General features: G+C 38.8%; 1 protein-coding gene across 1 annotated transcript in view; it reads right to left on the bottom strand.

Annotated features, from left to right (window-relative positions):
• The window catches only part of CSMD2 (CUB and Sushi multiple domains 2), a gene marked incomplete at both ends in the record, with an annotated part of 651,882 nt that overhangs the window by 203,437 nt on the left and 429,773 nt on the right, over positions 1-18,672 (bottom strand). The window contains 3 exons of the mRNA XM_081334380.1: positions 2,208-2,346; positions 6,404-6,598; positions 15,722-16,048. Coding sequence (XP_081190506.1) covers positions 2,208-2,346; positions 6,404-6,598; positions 15,722-16,048 — 661 coding nt within the window. The remainder of the gene's footprint in view (positions 1-2,207; positions 2,347-6,403; positions 6,599-15,721; positions 16,049-18,672) is intronic.

Genomic DNA, 18,672 nt, shown 5'->3' with positions numbered 1-18,672 from the left:
AAGTCCACAAGTCATAAAAGGGCCAGGTTTGAAGACCCCTGGGTTATAGGTTGCCGACTGCCTCTTTTATATCTGAGGGTTAAATATGATTCCCCAAAGTGAGCTGAAACTATCCTATCCTCCTTCATCCCCCATTTAATTTTATTCCCTTTTCCATATTTATAAACTGCTCCTACCACTGAAGTTCTCACAGCAGCTTACAGAATCAAAACAAAGTTTCTAAAAAGCAACACCCTAACCTGTGATTAAAAAAAATGGCAAATTAAGATCAATAACCCTGAACAGAGAATAAAACATGAAACAGAACCAATTTGAAAAGAGCAGCAAAAACAGAAAAACCCAAGGGTAGAAAAACATGAACCAGATGAAATAATTAATCCCCTTCCTGGGATTTGCATTCCACCACTGAGCACCATTATGAATATGTCTGCTTCCATACGAGGCACTGGCTGTCTGCACCTGACTGGAATCCCTTGAGGAAGACTTTTGTCGGCTCTTGTTATTCATACTAAAGGAAAAGCATTAAGCTCCAGCTGTTCGGATGCCTTCTCCCTTTTATCTTCACTACATCAGGAACGCCTGAAATTCTCTGGATTAGGTGACAATTAGGAGAAAGTGGGAGGAACGAAGAAAAAGGACAAAATGGGTAGTATGTCTGGAGAAAGGCAAGCATGCCGTGAAAAAGGAGTTATTTCAATTTCCATTCAAAATCTATCTTTAAAATATTCAAAATGTTCTTGTGATGGAATGTGCACCTGGAGAAACAGTGAGGGAAGAGGAGGCAGCAGATTCTGGAGACAAGCCCAAATTAAGAGACAACATAGTCCCCAGCTGGATGGGGGAGGAAGGAAGAGGTCCAGGGTAGCCACAACTAATATCTCTCAGGATATATCTAGTAGCTTAGAAAATTACAGCTTTAGTCTGGCAAGGTTCTGTCTATTAAAGGTAAAGGTAAAAGTTCCCCCGCACATGCGTGCTAGTCGTTTCCGACTCATCTCCGTTTCAAAGCCGAAGAGCCAGCGCTTGTCCGAGGACGTCTCCGTGGTCATGTGGCCAGCATGACTAGACGCCAAAGGCGCACGGAACGCTGTTACCTTCCCACCGTAGTGGTCCCTATTTTTCTACTTGCATTTTTACGTGCTTTCGAACTGCTATGTTGGCAGAAGCTGGGACGAGTAACAGGCGCTCACTCTGTTACGCGGCACTCGGGATTCGACCCGCCAAACTGCTGACCTTCAGATCGACAAGCTCAGAGTCCTAACCCACTGAGCCACCGCGTCCCTTAGATATGAGCAAATAAAGAATGGGGACTTGACTGGATTTCATTGTGTCATCTTTGGGCTTGGGCCTGACCAATCTGGGCAACTGACATTTGGTTTTATGAATGCAGACAATCTCTATTTCAATTTTATGTGATAGCTAAACCAAAACATATTTCTAGAAGCAATGACTGCATTGACAGCGGTGTACTGTACAATAGTGATTTTTAGACTCTTAACATTGTGTCTTAATGTCTGTTCGCATGTGTATATCTCTATGTAGGCACACACACAAGGAACATGAAAAAGAGTAAAATACCTTTTTGATTCTTTTTCCATGTTTCTCTGTTTAAATGTTTTCTTTGACGTATTCATTGAAAGAAAAAAAAATTCCTCCAAACCCCCCCTCAAATCAAAATATATTTTGAAGATTTTCCATCCCATCTCCCTCCATTAGGCACTAAGGAGCCAGAAACAGCTAAATTGGCCTCATGGTGGAAGAAACCTCCGAAACACAACATTTTGCTTTATTTAAAAATGCATCGTAGCCTTTTTGCAAAAACAAACAATTTTTTTTCAAGTTTTTCACAACTTAATGCACACATGCACAAGCAGAGAGAAACAAAAACAATCTGGATAGTAAATTTTATTTTATTTTTGAAAAAATGACTACTTATACCAATATAAGAGAACATTTGCAGCTCAGAGTTGAACTGTGGGACCCTTGATGCTCTCTGAACTTGGCTGTTTTCTTCCAGATATTTCATCATCCAACTAGGTAACATCCAACCACTTCCTTCTAGCACTCTTTAGGGTAATGAAATGACTGCAAGAAAACCACCAAGCTCAAAGAACACCAAGGACTCTCCAAGACAATTTATAACCCAGCTGCCATTCAGGCCATTTCCAACTATGTAATTTTATTGACATGAGTAAATTGTTGGTCACCTGTCAAATGTGATTTTGATTGGGTAGCCTGGTTGAGCTTCAATGATCCATGCACAGTTGAGAGAGTCCTTGTAGAATCCCGGCCATCCTGGAGATAGGATCATTCCATTTGGTGAGGTCAGGTGGCCACCACAGGGAGCTATCAGGGAGAGGGAATAAAATAAAGAAGTTACAACCAACTAGTAAAAAAAAGCAATACTGTAAAACAATAGCATACTTCTCCTTTATTTTGTCACAGAAGGCTCTCTCCGTATGTATTAACAACCCAGGGATCAACCAAGCTGAAAGACTTATCCTAAATGTCTCAGACCGTTTACTAGCACTTCCAGGAGTGGGCAAAAGGTGAGGGTCCTACAGTTGATGGCTTGCAAAATGGTTGCAAGCATGGCAGTCCAGTGGCCATGAACAAATGGTAACTATGAGACAGAGCAGCTATTCCTTGGCACTTACCAGGTCACATATGGTGTTAAATTGCAGCTCTCCAGATGTTGTTGGCCTACAATCAGTATTGCTAGGAAAGCCCATTGGGAGTTGTAGCTCAGCCTTGTCTGGACTGTCTCAAAGTTTCTATGTTAAATTGGGTTATGGATATTAGTTAGGTCAGCACAAGTGATGCTGACTCGCAATGGCTTGTCAGGATTTCAGGCAAGGAGCCGGGAACGAACAGAGACTTGGTACAGGTAACACACATCTGTCAATGATCAATGGCTTAACAAAGGTTGGCTAGGAGTTAATTAAGCCAGTGGTTCTTAGGGTAGTAAGGGGAAAAAAAAACTTGGAGGGGAAAATACCTTGTATTTTATTCCTTGTGAGGCTGAGATTATATCTAATTCAAACATTCTGCTTTAGGAAAAAAAATAATAATTGACAGCTTATGCATGCCTAAGAAAGAAATTCACTAAAAAAGAATCTGATTTTCCTGGATCTTTTTTTGAAAGCATAATCTCAGTATTCAAACTGTATAATTTCCAAATAAGATTTCCAAAACTCTATAATTTTCAAATTCCAGAGCGTAACCCACCAATTGCCTCCCAAGTTTTTGGAAGCAACACTTTTCCACCCATTTTCTCAAACCCAGATGCTTTGCTTTACTTTGCTTTGCCCATTCTGCTGATGTTTTTTTTTTATTCCTCAAATGCCAAACAGCGCCTTAAATATTCTAGACAGATTTCCCCCTTATTTAATTTTTTTTTAAAAAAAAGCTAATTAGAAATTGCATTTAATTGAGCTCACACTGGAGGGCAAGTCAAAGACAAGGAAGAGAGATGGGGGATAAAGGAGGAGACTTTGATAGTGATGAGGTTATCAAAACTGTCAGAGAATGAAAAGGATTTTGAAATGGTTTTGATACTTTTCATTTTCCTCCAACACTTAAACTAGCACATGAACTAGCAAGCTTCTATGACCCGCTTAGAAGAGATTTAACAAGAGTGGAGTTGAAGTAAACAAGCTGCCAACAGTTTGTGAGCAATGTTGATGCTTTTTTTTCAAAAAGGCAGAGCAAATAAATGACAAATCTTACACTTCCTGTGACTGAGGAAGAATAACCTGGAGCAAACAGGTTGTAGGTGCAAATGTTTCTAGCATGAAACACAAAGCAAGCAAGGAAAATGGACAGGGAAGCAAGGGGAGGTAGTTAGAAGAAGACAGAAGTCTTGTTCTGGAATGACAGAGAAAGGAGAATGGCTAGTTGATTTGGAGACCAAGCTGGAATGTCACTTCCACCTGACCTCGACTGAGCCAACAGCTGCAATTCCACCATCCCTGGTGCTGGTGTTTTAAAAGAAGATCTCTGGCAAGCAAATACAATGGTTAGGTTCCCACATCTAAGCATGGCTTGCTTAGCCACAGTTTGTTGTAAAAGTACCACAACTGAGGTCATAAATTGTTTGCAAATTACACCAACTTTATCATCTCTGCCTCTTTGCTGGCCTCTAGTGATGGTGAGGATTTATACAAGCCAGGTACAATAGGTCTTGTCAAAGCTCAAGCCATTATTAATTAATGCCTGCCATAAAGGGTGCAATCTGCATTCTCTGGTTCAAGCATGAAAGTATATTAGATTGTTTTGAGCATAAAAGAAAATCTTCATTGTATTCTTCCTCTACTCCCCCCCCCCAAATTGCGAGATGGATCAGTGTTCTTGGAGAGATTGATTTCCGGAGCTATTTAGCATGAATTCAGTGTGTCTGCATTCAAACCACGGTAAGGATGTGAATTAATGGCTGCTCTCTTAAGGGGAAGAAAGGTTTAACATTCCTAACCAACTTTTTTTTTCCCCATTTCACTTTGCTTCCTTGAAACTGAAAATTCTAATGCCCACAGAGAACTTTGATTGAGGGTGGGATGAAGGAGGTGGTTCTACTGCATCTGTGACTTAAACTCCGTTTTTAAATCTTTTCTCCATTTTGCTCAGTCATAACTTCAAATAAGTCACTTTTCTCCAACTACTAACCATCCTGCTTGGCCACTGCCCATATTGGTTGAGGACCATGCAAGTTGATATTTACCACATTCAGAAGGCCCCAGGTCAGAATCAGGTATTATTTTTTTATTTTATTTTTATTACATTTATATCCCGCCCTTCTCCGAAGACTCAGGGCGGCTTACAAGCTTAGCAGTAGCCTTCATTCTATGTATATGCCTGCTTGTTAGGGCTTTCACACACCCCCAAGCGGCATTATTACAAAGTCAGCTTAATTGCCCCCAACAATCTGGGTCCTCATTTTACCTACCTCGGAAGGATGGAAGGCTGAGTCAACCTTGAGCCTGGTGGGATGCGAACCTGCACTAATTGCAGGCAGCTGGTGTTACTTAAGGAGGCATTAGCCCACTGCTCCACCAAGGCTCAATTATGAGGCAATTGCAAAGCAATTTTTGCAGGCTTTTTCACGAGGGGCAGATACTATATTCACCAAGATAAATGAGGTTCAGAAGTCTTCAGAATTGTTCTTTTATTCAATGCATCAGTTCTAGTGTGACTGCCACGCTTTTTGGCTGGATGCAAGTTGATACAATTTTTGAAATTAAATGTTATCTTCCTAAATAAACTAAATCTTATAACAGTAATCCCCCAAATTGGTTGATGGGACAATTGTTTCATAAAAAAAAGTATTTGCACTGGATTAGTCCTGGGGGACCCACAACTCAGCAGCTGAGTAATAAGTGAATTTAATAAAACCCTGGACAAGAAGCATTCTGTGTAGGATTTCAGTTGAAACTCTCCATCTGTCCTTATGCTCGTCATTAACATCCTTGGTGGCAGGGTATTCCAGAGGGATACTATTTCTCAGTTACAGCTTTTTTTTCCTGGTGGGAGAATATTTCATTTGGTAATTTTGCCTTGTCTACAGAATTAAGGGAATGAAGCTAACTAAAGCTGACCTAAGTGAAGCTCAAGGGATCAATAAACCGAATTCTTTTCCATTTGGGATGATTTCATCTTTAGTCATTTCCAAACTCCATTAAGAAATCAAGAAGGCATGGAATTACACTCATAAAAACGAATACTGGGATGCAGTTTATCTCACAACGTTTTAATGTATCCTACCTGCATCTAAATATAGTATTAAATTCCACTGAAAACTTAATAGAACAAAAGGCCAAAGAGAGAGAGAGAGAAAGCATGAATGCAGTGGGTTTTTTTTCGTTAGTCTAGCTGCAGCTTGTCAGGTGCAAGTAGCCAGATCTGTGCGTGAATCATCTGAAGCAGAAGCTGTGTTGTTAGTTACTTATGAATGATACCAAATTGACTGCATTCCAGTGGGAATGATCAGATACAGCATCCAGGAATCTGTGGGAAGTCAAGCCTGTGCCGCTTTCTGCAATGCAAAGACTCTAAGCTCATCACCCTCTTAACACCTCCCTCCAATCTAGCTGGAGATTCTACCAAAGCAGCTGTAAGTCATGCAGGGATATCCAAGAGATGGGAAGGGGGCTATAAAGTCCAGATGCTGTCCACAACCACATGACTGAAGACTGCCCACTTATTTACAGGTGCCATCACAGCTGGTGGGGATTTGATCACAGCTACCATTTTCCCTTGATTCCCCTCGCCTTCCAGATGCCATAGCAGTTACATTCGTTTGCATCAAAATTCACAGGCCCTCATTCCATAGATATTTCTTATATTTATTTCTCACCTTCTCTTAAAAGTTGCAACCAAGAAAATGAGACAAGCCAACATGGTAATTTACCTTCACATCTCAGGACTGCATTATCCCAAACCACATTGCCTTCTTTCAAGACACAGGTGACTGTTTCTGAGCCATGGGTCCTTATGAAGCCTTCATCACATAGGAAAGAGACTGAGCTACCAAGTTGGAGGCTATCACCAAAACGCTTCCCATTGACCGGCACTCCTGGGTCAGGACACTCATTGTGTCTGAAGGCTAGAAAGAAACAAGAAGACATGGTGAAGCAAATGCATTTTACCCCAAACAAAATGGCCCTCTGCATTTGCCTTAGGCTTCTTGTCTTCAGAGATGAACCCTGGGTTAACACATTCATGGGCATCAAAAAACATCTCCTTTTGTTCCTTTGCTATCTGCTGCCTCCCATTGGCAATCTTGCCAGTGTGAAATGTATCTCCACTGTGGACCTGAAGACTCTATCTGGGTTAATGAGAAGGGTGTGTGGGTACTCGCCTGAATGAAGGCAGTTATTATATGAAGCAATAGATCCATATGATCACCATTGGCTGAAAGACTCTGTCCCTGTGATTCTTGAGAGGTGGAAACCTCTGGAAACATCTTTCCTTGCTGCTCTTTTTATAGAGACTTTCAAACAAAATGTATTTCTCCAATCATTAATAGATATCCCGGCTGGTCCAATACCGTTGATCTTCAGTGGTTGCTTAAAAGCAAACAGATTGTAGTCGCACCATAGGTAGCAGATTCTGCACAGCAACACTAAAGATTCCCTGAACTTGATGGATACTCCATTATAACAATTTTATAAAATTAATGCACCAAACTGATATTTTTGATATCACCCTGTTGTATTTTAGTACCTAATAATTATAGGCTTTTACAATTTAACAATAATACATTATAGCTTAGGCTATGCTTGTTTAGGTGCAACTAGTAGATAGACTGCCCAGTTAGGATTTCAGCATAGATTTTTATCTGTTGTTTGTCATTATTTTATTCTAGAACTTTTAAGTAGATACTGTTTTGAGTATTTTTAATTGCACTGGCCTTTGATTGTAATAAATATTTGATTGATTGATTGATTGACCCATATGATGTAGAAACCAATGCGAACCTCAGGCTTACAGGTTTTGCCCAACAAGCTTGTTTATTTGATAGAAGTAGTTTAGATTTTGCATTGAAGGAATGAAGGTTTTTATACTTATAATCTTAAAATGGGATAATACATCACATCAAGAAAGAATATTATATAGTTCATAGAAAGAAAGAAAAAAAATTGTTGTTTTTCTTGTATGGGTAGACAAAGATCACTTGCAGGAAGAGGAGGAGGAAGAAGAGTTACTCTAATTTTTGCTTTGAGGAGAGAGCACCACTTTTGCACATATGTTTGTTAGACTCATATCCTCCTTTTCCTCCAGAAACTCAGGGCGCCATTAATTCCCCCCCCCCATAACAACAATGCTATTAAGTAATTTGGTGTATGGAATGAAGCTGGTGGGGTAGAAACCAGCAGTTCCACGCTAAAAAAGTGCTGTTATTCCATTACAGGTCAGATGTCCTGGTGGCCCTCAGGGGGAGGTCCTTCTCTGTGGGTGCGCCGGATTTGTGGAACCGTTTGCCGGTTGAGCTCCGGATGGCGCTCAACCTTCGCTCCTTCCAACGCGATCTGAAGACCTACTTGTTCGAACAAGCCGGCCTGGCCTGATGGGAGATGGGTTTGGGTTTTATTATTGTTTTAATGTATTTTAACTTACTGTTGTAAGCTTTTGGGCACCCTGTTTAATCTCTTTTAATTTTTGTATTCTTGTACTTTTATATGTTTGCCCTGTTCACCGCCCTGAGTCCTTCAGGAGAAGGGCGGTATACAAATAAAATAATAATAATAATAATAATAATAATAATAATAATAATAATAATAATAATAATAATAATAATAATTATTATTATTATTATTATTATTATTATTATTATTATTATTATTATTATTATTATTATTATTATTATTATTATTATGTCATAGAGACCATCAATGGAATTGTCTCAGTTGACTTAGAAAGGTATGAAGAAAACATAGAATTTAACTCCTGAAGCAAAGGCTTGTAAAAAGGGTTCAATTTATGTGTACTGTAAGAGGCAAGTGAGTGGATTTACTCTGCTTTGCAATAAAGAAAAGAATTGGGCTATATCTGAGAACCTATCACCAAGTAAGCCAAATATGGGATAAGTATCTGGAGTGCTAAGACTTAGAACTTGGCTGTGAAGGCTGACTGTTGGGGTAAGAGCAAATGACTTGACTTGCCCACAGTCTCTCAGTGTGAGGCTCAGAGTCACTGTATGGGAGTTGGGTGGCTATGTAAATTTGTTTAATAAAAATAAACAAATAAATACATTGCACAACATAGTTAGAGGAATGTCTTTATTATATCCAGAATCAAGCCAGAATAATCACTTGGTTTTCTTATTCAGTTCTGACACAGGATAGAAATAATTGTCTCTGAAGTGATTCACAAAACCATAAAATAACAAAGTAAAATCTGTGCATCTCTAGCTATAAAGATTTAATCCATAACTCATATGACATAAAGGTTGCCCTGAGAGAATGGTTAGGTATTGAATACCAAATTAGAAAGTAAAGTTTTCAATGCCTTAACACATGCCAATGATATAGGCCTTTAGCTCACCCCTTCCTTCCTTCCTTCCTCCCTCCCTTCCTTCCTTCCTTCCTTCCTTCCTTCCTTCCTTCCTTCCTTCCTTCCTTCCTTCTTCCCTCCCTCCCTCCCTCCCTCCCTCCCTTCCTCCCAACTTTACATTTACTCTTCTCAGCTTGAGACATTGTTTCTTGAGGCTTAAAATACTTTCTTGAAGCAGATCATTTCTGCACTCAAATACACTACTTTATCAAATAAAATGTTTTGAGGTTTGGCAAACAATTAATTATACCATTTCATCATGTGGGTGACTAGCTCCAGGGCTATTGGTATGAATTTATGAAGTTTCTGTCCTTAGTAGCTTGCTTTGGTCTTCCTTTTCCCCATTTTAATCTAAATAAGTGGGAACTTTAAAATATCAACATTTATCGGATTTCTATTCATCTTTGCTGGTATCTTCGATATAACTTGCAACACAGACTCAATCCATTTTCTGTTATTGGCATCTTGGTTTACAACTGCGAGAAAAGAAGCTTCAGAAACTGAATATTGCATGCATGGAATCAGGATTCAGTAACAACCTGTACCACCGTTTGTATCTCAGGAGAGCTAAAAGACACTTTATTTCCCTTTATTCAATATGTTCATAACTAGAAGATGGTGTTCTTGTCATTGTAGTTATATATTTTTTTTTCTTTTTGGAAGAGTAAGATTGTTTGCGTGAAGGAGATCTCGAGAGTTTTAGGCAAGAATGTTTTGCCAATTCCATTTGGTGATGTTAGGGGATGAATCTGAGATTTCTAAGACTTGAGGCAGCTTTTCCATGCACGTTGTGATAAGAACAACTTTCTTACTCTCAATCCAAATCTACCACTTTTAAAACTTTACCAACAACAATTTAAGCAAAGACCAAGGACCCCTAACAACTAAATGACAAAAACCAAAAACCCCTCAACTAATATATGCTGATTTTGATAAACCTGTCCTCTAATCCAGTATGGCAAATTATTTTTTAATAATAGCAGATTTGCAGTCGCCAACCAGAAATCCCATTAATTTTGTAGAGCTGCTAACCACTGTTGTAACAAAGGTCGTTTATCATTCTTGCCAAGTCAAGCTCATTGTGTTCCATAGAAAATTATAGGAGAGAACATGAGTGCAAATTGCTATGTGAAACTGCCATTCACTCGACTAGGAAAAGCTTGGAATTAAGAGGATCCAAAAATAATTACTGCTTGGTTTTTTTTTTTGGTTTTTTTGCTATAGGCAACAAAGTTGTTTCTTCACTTTATGCAGTGTTTGGCTGTTTCAGGAGTCTCAGTGGGCCAATTTAGTTGGCCAATTCAGCCACTGCAGGATAACAGTGATCATGAAATCACTGCGCTGGCTACCACCAGATTTCTAGGCCTAAGCCAAAGTATTGGATGTGACCTACAAAGCTCTGTATGGCATAAGTGGCAGGATGTATCAGATAGTGCATTGCCAAGATCAAATCTGTCCATAAGCAGAGGACCTGCAAAGCATGACCTTCCATGCAAAAGGTGGTAAAGGTACAAAGGTTTGGTTCCACAAAGATGGGAAGATTTGGAGCTTCCCACAATAGAGGAATGGTTGGTGAAGACAATGGAACTTGCTCAGATGACTAAATTGGCTTCTTTGATCTGGGAAAAGACAATATCTAAGTTTACTGTTGACTGGAAACTCCTTTTTGCGTAAAAGACAAAAAAATAAATAAATAAACAGGATTTCTGGTTTTAATGATCAGACAGGTTGATTATAAAAAAGAAGAGCGTTAGGATTGTTGAGTCAGAAGTAAATTTATAATTGCATTTATAACTGCTATAAAGAAGATTGGAAGCTACTACTTTGTATCTTTTTTCTTTCTTTTCTATTTTTCCTTTTACTTCTCCCCATCTTGTACTTTGCGCTTTCTTTTAGATTTCTTTTTCTTTTTGTTATTTTGTATTAGTTTATATATTTACAGTTTATATATATACAGTTTAGTGACTGTTCAACATTACAACAGCACTGGAAAAAAGTTACTTTTTTCACACTTACGACCATTGCCCCATCCCCGTGGTCACATGGTTTACATTCAGATGCTTGACAACTGGTTCATATTTATGATGGTTGCAGTGTCCCAGAGTCATGTAATTATCTTTTGCAACCTACTGATAAGCAAAGTCAATGGGAAAACCAGATTCATTTAACACCCATGTTACTAATTTGACAATTGCAGTGGTTCACTTAACAAATGTGGCGAGAAAAGTTGTAAAGTGGGGCAAAATTCACTTAGCAAATTTCTCACTTAGCAAAATAAATTCTGGGCTCAGTTGTGGTCATAAGTCAAGAATTACCTGTATATTGTTAATATATTCTGTTTTGTTTTATGTTACCTAGAATCTGCAGATTAGGGCAGGTTGCAAGCTTAACAAACAAATAAAGCAATAAAAGCATTTTAATGCATTAAAACTAAATCAATCAATCAATCAATCAATTTTTATTACGGTCACTGACCACTGTTAAAATTCTCTCTCTCTCTCTCTCTCTCTCTCTCTCTCTCTCTCTCTCTCTCTCTCTCTCTCTCTCTCTCTCATTTATTTATTTTTATTTTTATTCCATTTATATTCTGCCCTTCTCCGAAGACTCAGGGCGGCTTAACTATCTAACTTTATTTTCTGGGCTGTGATTGTTTACCACATACTTAAATATATTTTACAATAATTGCAAAATGAACCTATATCTGGGGTTTTCACTTTTCCCCAAAGCTACATATGGTTTAATGGTTGGTTTAAGCTTATATAATGCTACATTTAAGGATTTTGATGATTAATAACAAAGATTTGTATTATGAGCCTGTTCTTACAGTGTAAAAACTAGTATAATTTTAAGACACATTGTGACTTGCATGGGTTTTAAATTGTTCTGTTTGAATGGATTGAATATTGCATTATTTTCAGTTTCCCGTAGACAAGATTGGGTTCAAAAGCACTGGAGATTCAGAGAATGCATATTCTAGGGGATTATTTTTTGGGAGGGTGAAGAGCATAAACAATTTTTGATGTTACCCTCCACTGTCAACCTCATGACTACAATGCCTAAACTACTATCACAACTTTTATTAAATGTTAGCTCCTGTGTTACTCCTATCCCACAATATTGATTAATCTTCCTGAATGAGGGTGGAGTGGGTAGGAAGGAAATTAAGGAGGTATGTATGTAATGTTTGGCAACTACAAGTAGTCCTCTACTTACAGTCACTTGTTTCACGACAGTTCCAAGTTACAACGGGCCCCAAGAAAAGTGAATTATGACTGGTCTCTCGCACTTATGACTGTCACAGCCAGCAGTGTGCAGCAGCAACCAAAAAAGCTAATACAATCCTAGGTTGTATAAGCAGAGGCATAAAATCAAGATCACGTGAAGTATTAGTACCGCTTTATAAATCCCTAGTAAGACTACACCTGGAATATTGCAACCGATTTTGGTCACCATACTACAAAAAAGATGTTGAGACTTTGGAAAAAGTTCAGAGAAGAGCAACTAAGATGATCAAAGGCCTGGAGACTCAAACATGCGAAGAACGGCTGCAGGACTTAGGTTTGGCTAGTCTAAAGAAAATAAGAAACAGAGGAGACATGATAGCAGTGTTCCATTATCTGAGAGGCAGCCACAAGGCAGAGGGGGTCAGGTTGTTCACCCAAGCACCAAATGGAAGGACGATAAACAATGGTTGGAAACTGATCAAAGAGAAAAACAACCTGGAATTGAGGAGAAACTTCCTGACAGTGAGGACAATTAACCAGTGGAACAGCTTGCCTTCAGAGATCATGGGTACTCCATCACTGGAGATTTTAAAGAAGAGACTAGACAATCAGCTGTCTATGACAGTATAGGATGGTTCTCTTGCTTGAGAAGTGGGCTGGACTAGAAGACCTCCAAGATCCCTTCCAGTTCTATTCTATTCTAATATTCTAAAAATCTGGGTGTTTGGCAACCCACACATATTTACAATGATTGCAGCCTCCTAGGGTCATGCAATCACCATTTGCGACCTTTCCAGCTGACTTCCAACAAGAAATGGGGGGGTTGGGTTTGATTTGCTTAACAATCGCGTGACTCACTTAACAACTATCGTGATTCTTTTAAAAACTATAGCAAAAAAAATTAAATAATTAAATCAGGTGTGACTCACTTAGCAACCACCTTGCTTAGCAATGGAAATTCTGGCAGCTTCACTTGTGGTTGTAAGTCGAGGTCTTCCTGTACTGCAGAATTAAAAACTGAAGCCAAATCTGTTTACTTGCCAAATCAATCAGTTCAGAGAAACTTGCAACACATTTTTTAACTTAATTGTAGCTCCTACTTATGCTATTTCTCATTCTGCAAAGATGTGAAAACAGGGATTTCCAGATTTTAGTCAAAGTACGCAGTCTGGCCTTAAATATTCAAAAGCTACAAATATGTATATATGCCATAGATCCCTTCGGGAGTCAGTAGAGGTTTGCAGCTGCAAAGCATGTTAACATCAAGTGATGCTGACATTTGTCATTCACTTAGGAGGTTTAATTTACCTGAAAATTATCTGCAAAGAGGATGCAGAACAGATAGTTGCAAACAAATAACACTAGCTATATGAGGAAGGATAGAGAGAATTTACAATGGGGTGAAAATACGTTAAAGAACTGGAGAAATTGACATGTCAAGGAATGAAAGAAGGGCAATTTGCATTTTAAAAAAGATTTCTCGAGCAATTTATATTCAGCAACATAAATTAAAGGAAGATATGCACAGAGGCTCCATATGTTAGGAAATATGGTGAAAGTACAGTAGTGATAATCTCCTAGATCAAAGGACATTTTTAAAATTCAAGAGCATGTGGTAGATGCATTCTGAGTTGGTTGGTTACCAGTTTGCTTCTGGGCCCAATTTAAGGTCCTGGTTTTCATTTTCTTAAACCCTACATAGCATAGGGATGGGCTATCTGAAGGACAGCCTCTCCCTGATTACATCTACCCATCCTAAAAGATATGAAGAATGGTGGCAGGAATTGAGTATGTCTAGTTTAATGAAATAGTGACAGATTTTATTTTCCTGGGCTCCAGGATCACCGCAGATGGGGACTGTAGCCAAGAAATTAAAAGACGCTTGCTCCTGGAGAGGAAAGCCATGGCAAATCTAGACAGCACACTAAAAAGCAGAGACATCACCCTGTCAACAAAAGTGCGTATAGTCAAGGCTATGGTCTTCCCAGTTGCAATGTATGGCAGTGAAAGTTGGACCATAAAAAAGGCTGAGCGCCAAAGAATTGAGGCCTTTGAACTATGGTGCTGGAGAAGACTCCTGCGAGTCCCTTGGACTGCAAGGCGATCAAACCAGTCAGTCCTAGAGGAGATCAACCGTGACTGCTCTTTAGAAGGCCAGATCCTGAAGCTAAAACTCAAATCCTTTGGCCACCTAATGAGAAGGAAGGACTCACTGGAGAAGAGCCTAATGCTGGGAAAGATTGAGGGCAATAGAACAAGGGGACGACAGAGAATGAGGTGGCTGGATGGAGTCACTGAAGCAGTAGGCGTGAGCTTAAATGGACTCCAGAAGATGGTAGAGGACAGGAAGGCCTGGAGGAACATTGTCCATGGGCATGCGATGGGTCGGACATGACTTTGCAGCTAACAACAACAACAGTTTAATGAAAAGAAGGACTAGGGGGGGGACGGGACATGACAGCAGTGTTTCAATACCTGAGGGGCTGCCAGAAAGAAGAGGGGGTCAACCAAAACACCTGAAGGCAGGACAAGAAGCAATGGATGGAAACTAATCAAGGAGAGAAGCAACCTAGAACTAAGGAGAAACTTCCTGACAGTTAGAACAATTAACCAGTGGAACAATTTGCTTTCAAAGGTTGTGGGGTGCTCCAGCACCGAAGATTTTAAGAAGAGATTGGACAACCACTTGTCTCTAAGGTATAGGGTCACCTGTTTGAGCAGGATATTGGGCCAGAAGACCTCCAAGGTCTCTTTCAACTCTATTATTCTGTTATCCTATCACATCTGGCAGGACGGACATTTTGCAGGTCCCATCTATTAAGGAGTTTCATCTGATGGGACACAAGAGACCAGCCTTTTCACTTGCTGTAGTCCCCAATAACAGTCTTGTATGTTTTATTGTTTTAATCTGTTTTTGGAAAATGTTTTATTACTGGTTTTATTGCAGCTACCCCTCATTGCTTTGTGCAAGATTGGAGATCGTGTGAATTTGATAAATAAGTAAATAAATCAGAAGACTTGATTATTCACAAATGTCCGTGATGCTGAGTGTGGCTAGTCCCCAAGCACACAAATGCCCACCAACACCCCCCACACAATTAGAATACTGTCCCCATCCCAATAGAACTATTGCAGAGCCCAAAATGACTCCTGCTCGTAAATATGAAGCTAGATGGTCATGTTTTCTTGTGTAGCATGCTAGTTACCTATTTAATTTATTATTTAAGGCTGGTTAAGGTTGGAAGCCTTCTATCATGAGAAATACCCTGGAGAAAACAAAATAAAACTCCAACAGACCAAATATTGATTTACCAACCGTAGCATTTGTACTGATCCGTGCTTTCCTAGCTGCCACTCTGATTCAAAGGAACAAAGAGGTAAAAAGTGCCCTGAATGCTTCCTTGCACACCTGTTCATATAGCATCGGCCTTTGCCGTCTGTTGACTTACTGGTAAACGTGATATTGAAGCCACGCTTCTCAGTGGAGTGATCTGTCTGGAATTCCAACCTGGCAATGTGGCCGCTACTGGTTAGAGAAGATGGGAGTTGGCTTCCAGAGAAGGTCCCGAGGGTGGGTGATTCAGCTGTTCCACCATCCTTCACCGCCAAGAAGTCAAACTGAGGCTCCACATCAAAATCATTAAACGCCAAATGGATCCGACTTTCAGGTTTTGCAATGATTAGCCAGACACAGTGCAAGCTGCTGCCATATTCCTCAGGGTAATTCGGGGAGAGCACAATCCCAGATGGACTGGTGAAATTGAAGAAGCAGGAAACTGCAGTGAAAAAACAAAAGGAAGGAAGGAAGGAAGGAAGGAAGGAAGGAAGGAAGGAAGGAAGGAAGGAAGGAAGGAAGGAAGGAAGGAAGGAAGAAAGATGAGTGTCAGTGTGCATGCAATTTAAACAAGTTAATTTAATGCCTGTTCTTTGCATCTTGGGGTTGTAAAGGGATAAACAGCTGCCTGCAATTAGTGCAGGTTCGAGTCCCACCAGGCTCAAGGTTGACTCAGCCTTCCATCCTTCCCAGGTAGGTAAAATGAGGACCCAGATTGTTGGGGGCAATTAAGCTGACTTTGTAATAATGCTGCTTGGGGGGGGGGGGCGAAAGCCCTAATAAGCAGGCATATACATAGAATGAAGGCTATTGCTAAGCTTGTAAGCCGCCCTGAGTCTTCGGAGAAGGGCAGGATATAAATGTAATAAAAATAAAATAAATAAAATAAAATAAATAAATAAAATGAAACTCAAGAATTGTTATCTTGTTAGTTAAGTATAAACGTATCTATTTCTCAAAGAAACTTTTTCCTCTTTAATCTTTGTTTTGATTTCTGTTTTCTTTCTTTGGAATATTCATAAACAGTAACAATTATACTACTGGAGATCTCAGTATTACATATCAAGCTACAAACAGTCATCCTTCTTATATTACAAAATAATTATATGCGGTTTGCGATATCAATGCCACACTTAGCTTTAATTGTACAAGTTAAGTAACTTTATGGTCATTAACAACTCAGAATTAAGTTACACTGATGTAAATGTTTTCTTATCTTTAAAAGTTCATCAAATTATTATTGCGTCAAGGAAAATTTAGGCTATTGTAGAAATACCACTGTACCTAGCTCATGTCTGAATTCTGTAATGTATTAATTGGATCTTTTATACAATAAAGTAATGAATTACCAAAAAGGGGGGGAAGGCTTGCTGTCCTTTTTGATTGAAGAGCAGTTAAGAAGAGTGAAATGTCTTTAAAAACAATGACTATATATCTGATAGAAGGTTCAAATTTTCTACCAACCAGTCTCAATAAATAAGTAGGAGTTTTCAAAGGGATTTTGGTTTGGGGGAAAGTTGGTCTGAATTCAAAGTTGAAAATGCAATAAAGGAAGAAGCAATATTTATTGACCGCTAAAGGGGTTTTTGCTAAATGTGTTTTACAGAAAGAGTAATTAAAGTGAAAAAAACAACAACCAACAACACTATTTACATGATGTGTCATTTAAAACTGTGTATGTGAAGTTGTGGAAAACAACCCAATTCTTGGAAGTTAGGAATGTTATGTTAATTATGAGATACGGCAATTGGATATGATAAAATTATTTGATTATTTCAGGCATTCCAAGTCTATATAAAATTATTTGGTTGTTTCAGGCATTCCAAGTCTATTTGTGTGTTTGCTGGATTTTTCCCCCTAGAATATACAGTATTGGAAATAATTTTCTGACAAAAGTTTTTGAAACTGACACTGACATTGAGTTAATAATTGGTAGAATAAGATCAAACTGTACGTTAAGATGTAAATTCTTATATAAGCATATGCCTATTTTTGCTTCTTCTGATGCAGGCTTTTATTTTTATTGATTTTTGTTGTTGTTTTAGATTCATATGGTGCTTTTCCTTCAGAAATTCAAGGGGGCACAAAGGAATTCTTTCACTTACCATGAAAAAAGCAAGGAAAAAGTTTCTTTTATAAGAAACAAAGATTAATGGTAATATAGGTAGTCTTCACTTTAACAACCACAAATGAGCTTGGAATTTCCGTTGTAATTTGTTGTGGTAGTTAAGTAGGTGACCGCAGGACCTGATCTGATTTTACAACTGTTTTTATGATGGTTGTAAAATGAATTACCATGGTCATTAAGTGGACCAGATGGTCATTAAGCAAACCATATAGCTATAAAAAAAATTGAAATGTGTGTTTTTTTGCTGGCAAAAAGTTCTGGGAAATGGCATAAAAGTTGCAAATTGTGGTCACGTGACTCCAGAACACTACAATCAGGCATAAGTGCAAGCCAGTTGCCAAGCACCCAAAATATGATTACATGACCATGAGGGGAAATGCAGAGGGCAGCAGTCGTAACTTTAAGAAAGGCTCGTAAGTAACTTCTGGGGAATCTGTCATAATCCTGAACAGTCATTAAGCAAGGACTATCTATAAAGGACATTTCTTATTTTATACAAGATAACCCTAGTTATCTTTTTGATGGATCCTGAGGCAAACCTTTTCAGCAAACCAAGGCTGTCTACTCAAAGAGTGCAGGGGACCAACATTAGCAATAATTCATTGAAAGCCAGGCAGACCATATGTTTAAAATATGGAAATATTTAACACGGCAACTTCAAATTACACTTATATCAGTGGATTTTCATGAAACTCTTCAGATATCTATTGGCTTGTCAGCTCAGTTTATTTATTACTTCAGACTAGCCTTTAGGTCAAACTCCAATTTCATCACGGCAACATGGAAGTCATTTTCTTGCAACACATTCACGTTGATCTTTTCATGGATATTTATTGGAGACATACGGATGGATTTCATAACCTCTTTCCTTCTCAAACAGTTTCTATGTGCACTCTCACATATACACACGACATGAAATGAAGCAGTAGAAATGGTTT

This window comes from Vipera berus, assembly GCF_964194415.1.
Source record: "Vipera berus genome assembly, chromosome: 9".
In the NCBI taxonomy this organism is placed as follows: Eukaryota; Metazoa; Chordata; class Lepidosauria; order Squamata; family Viperidae; genus Vipera; species Vipera berus.
Note: the sequence above shows the minus strand (reverse complement) of the source record. Positions and strands in the feature narration are given on the sequence as shown.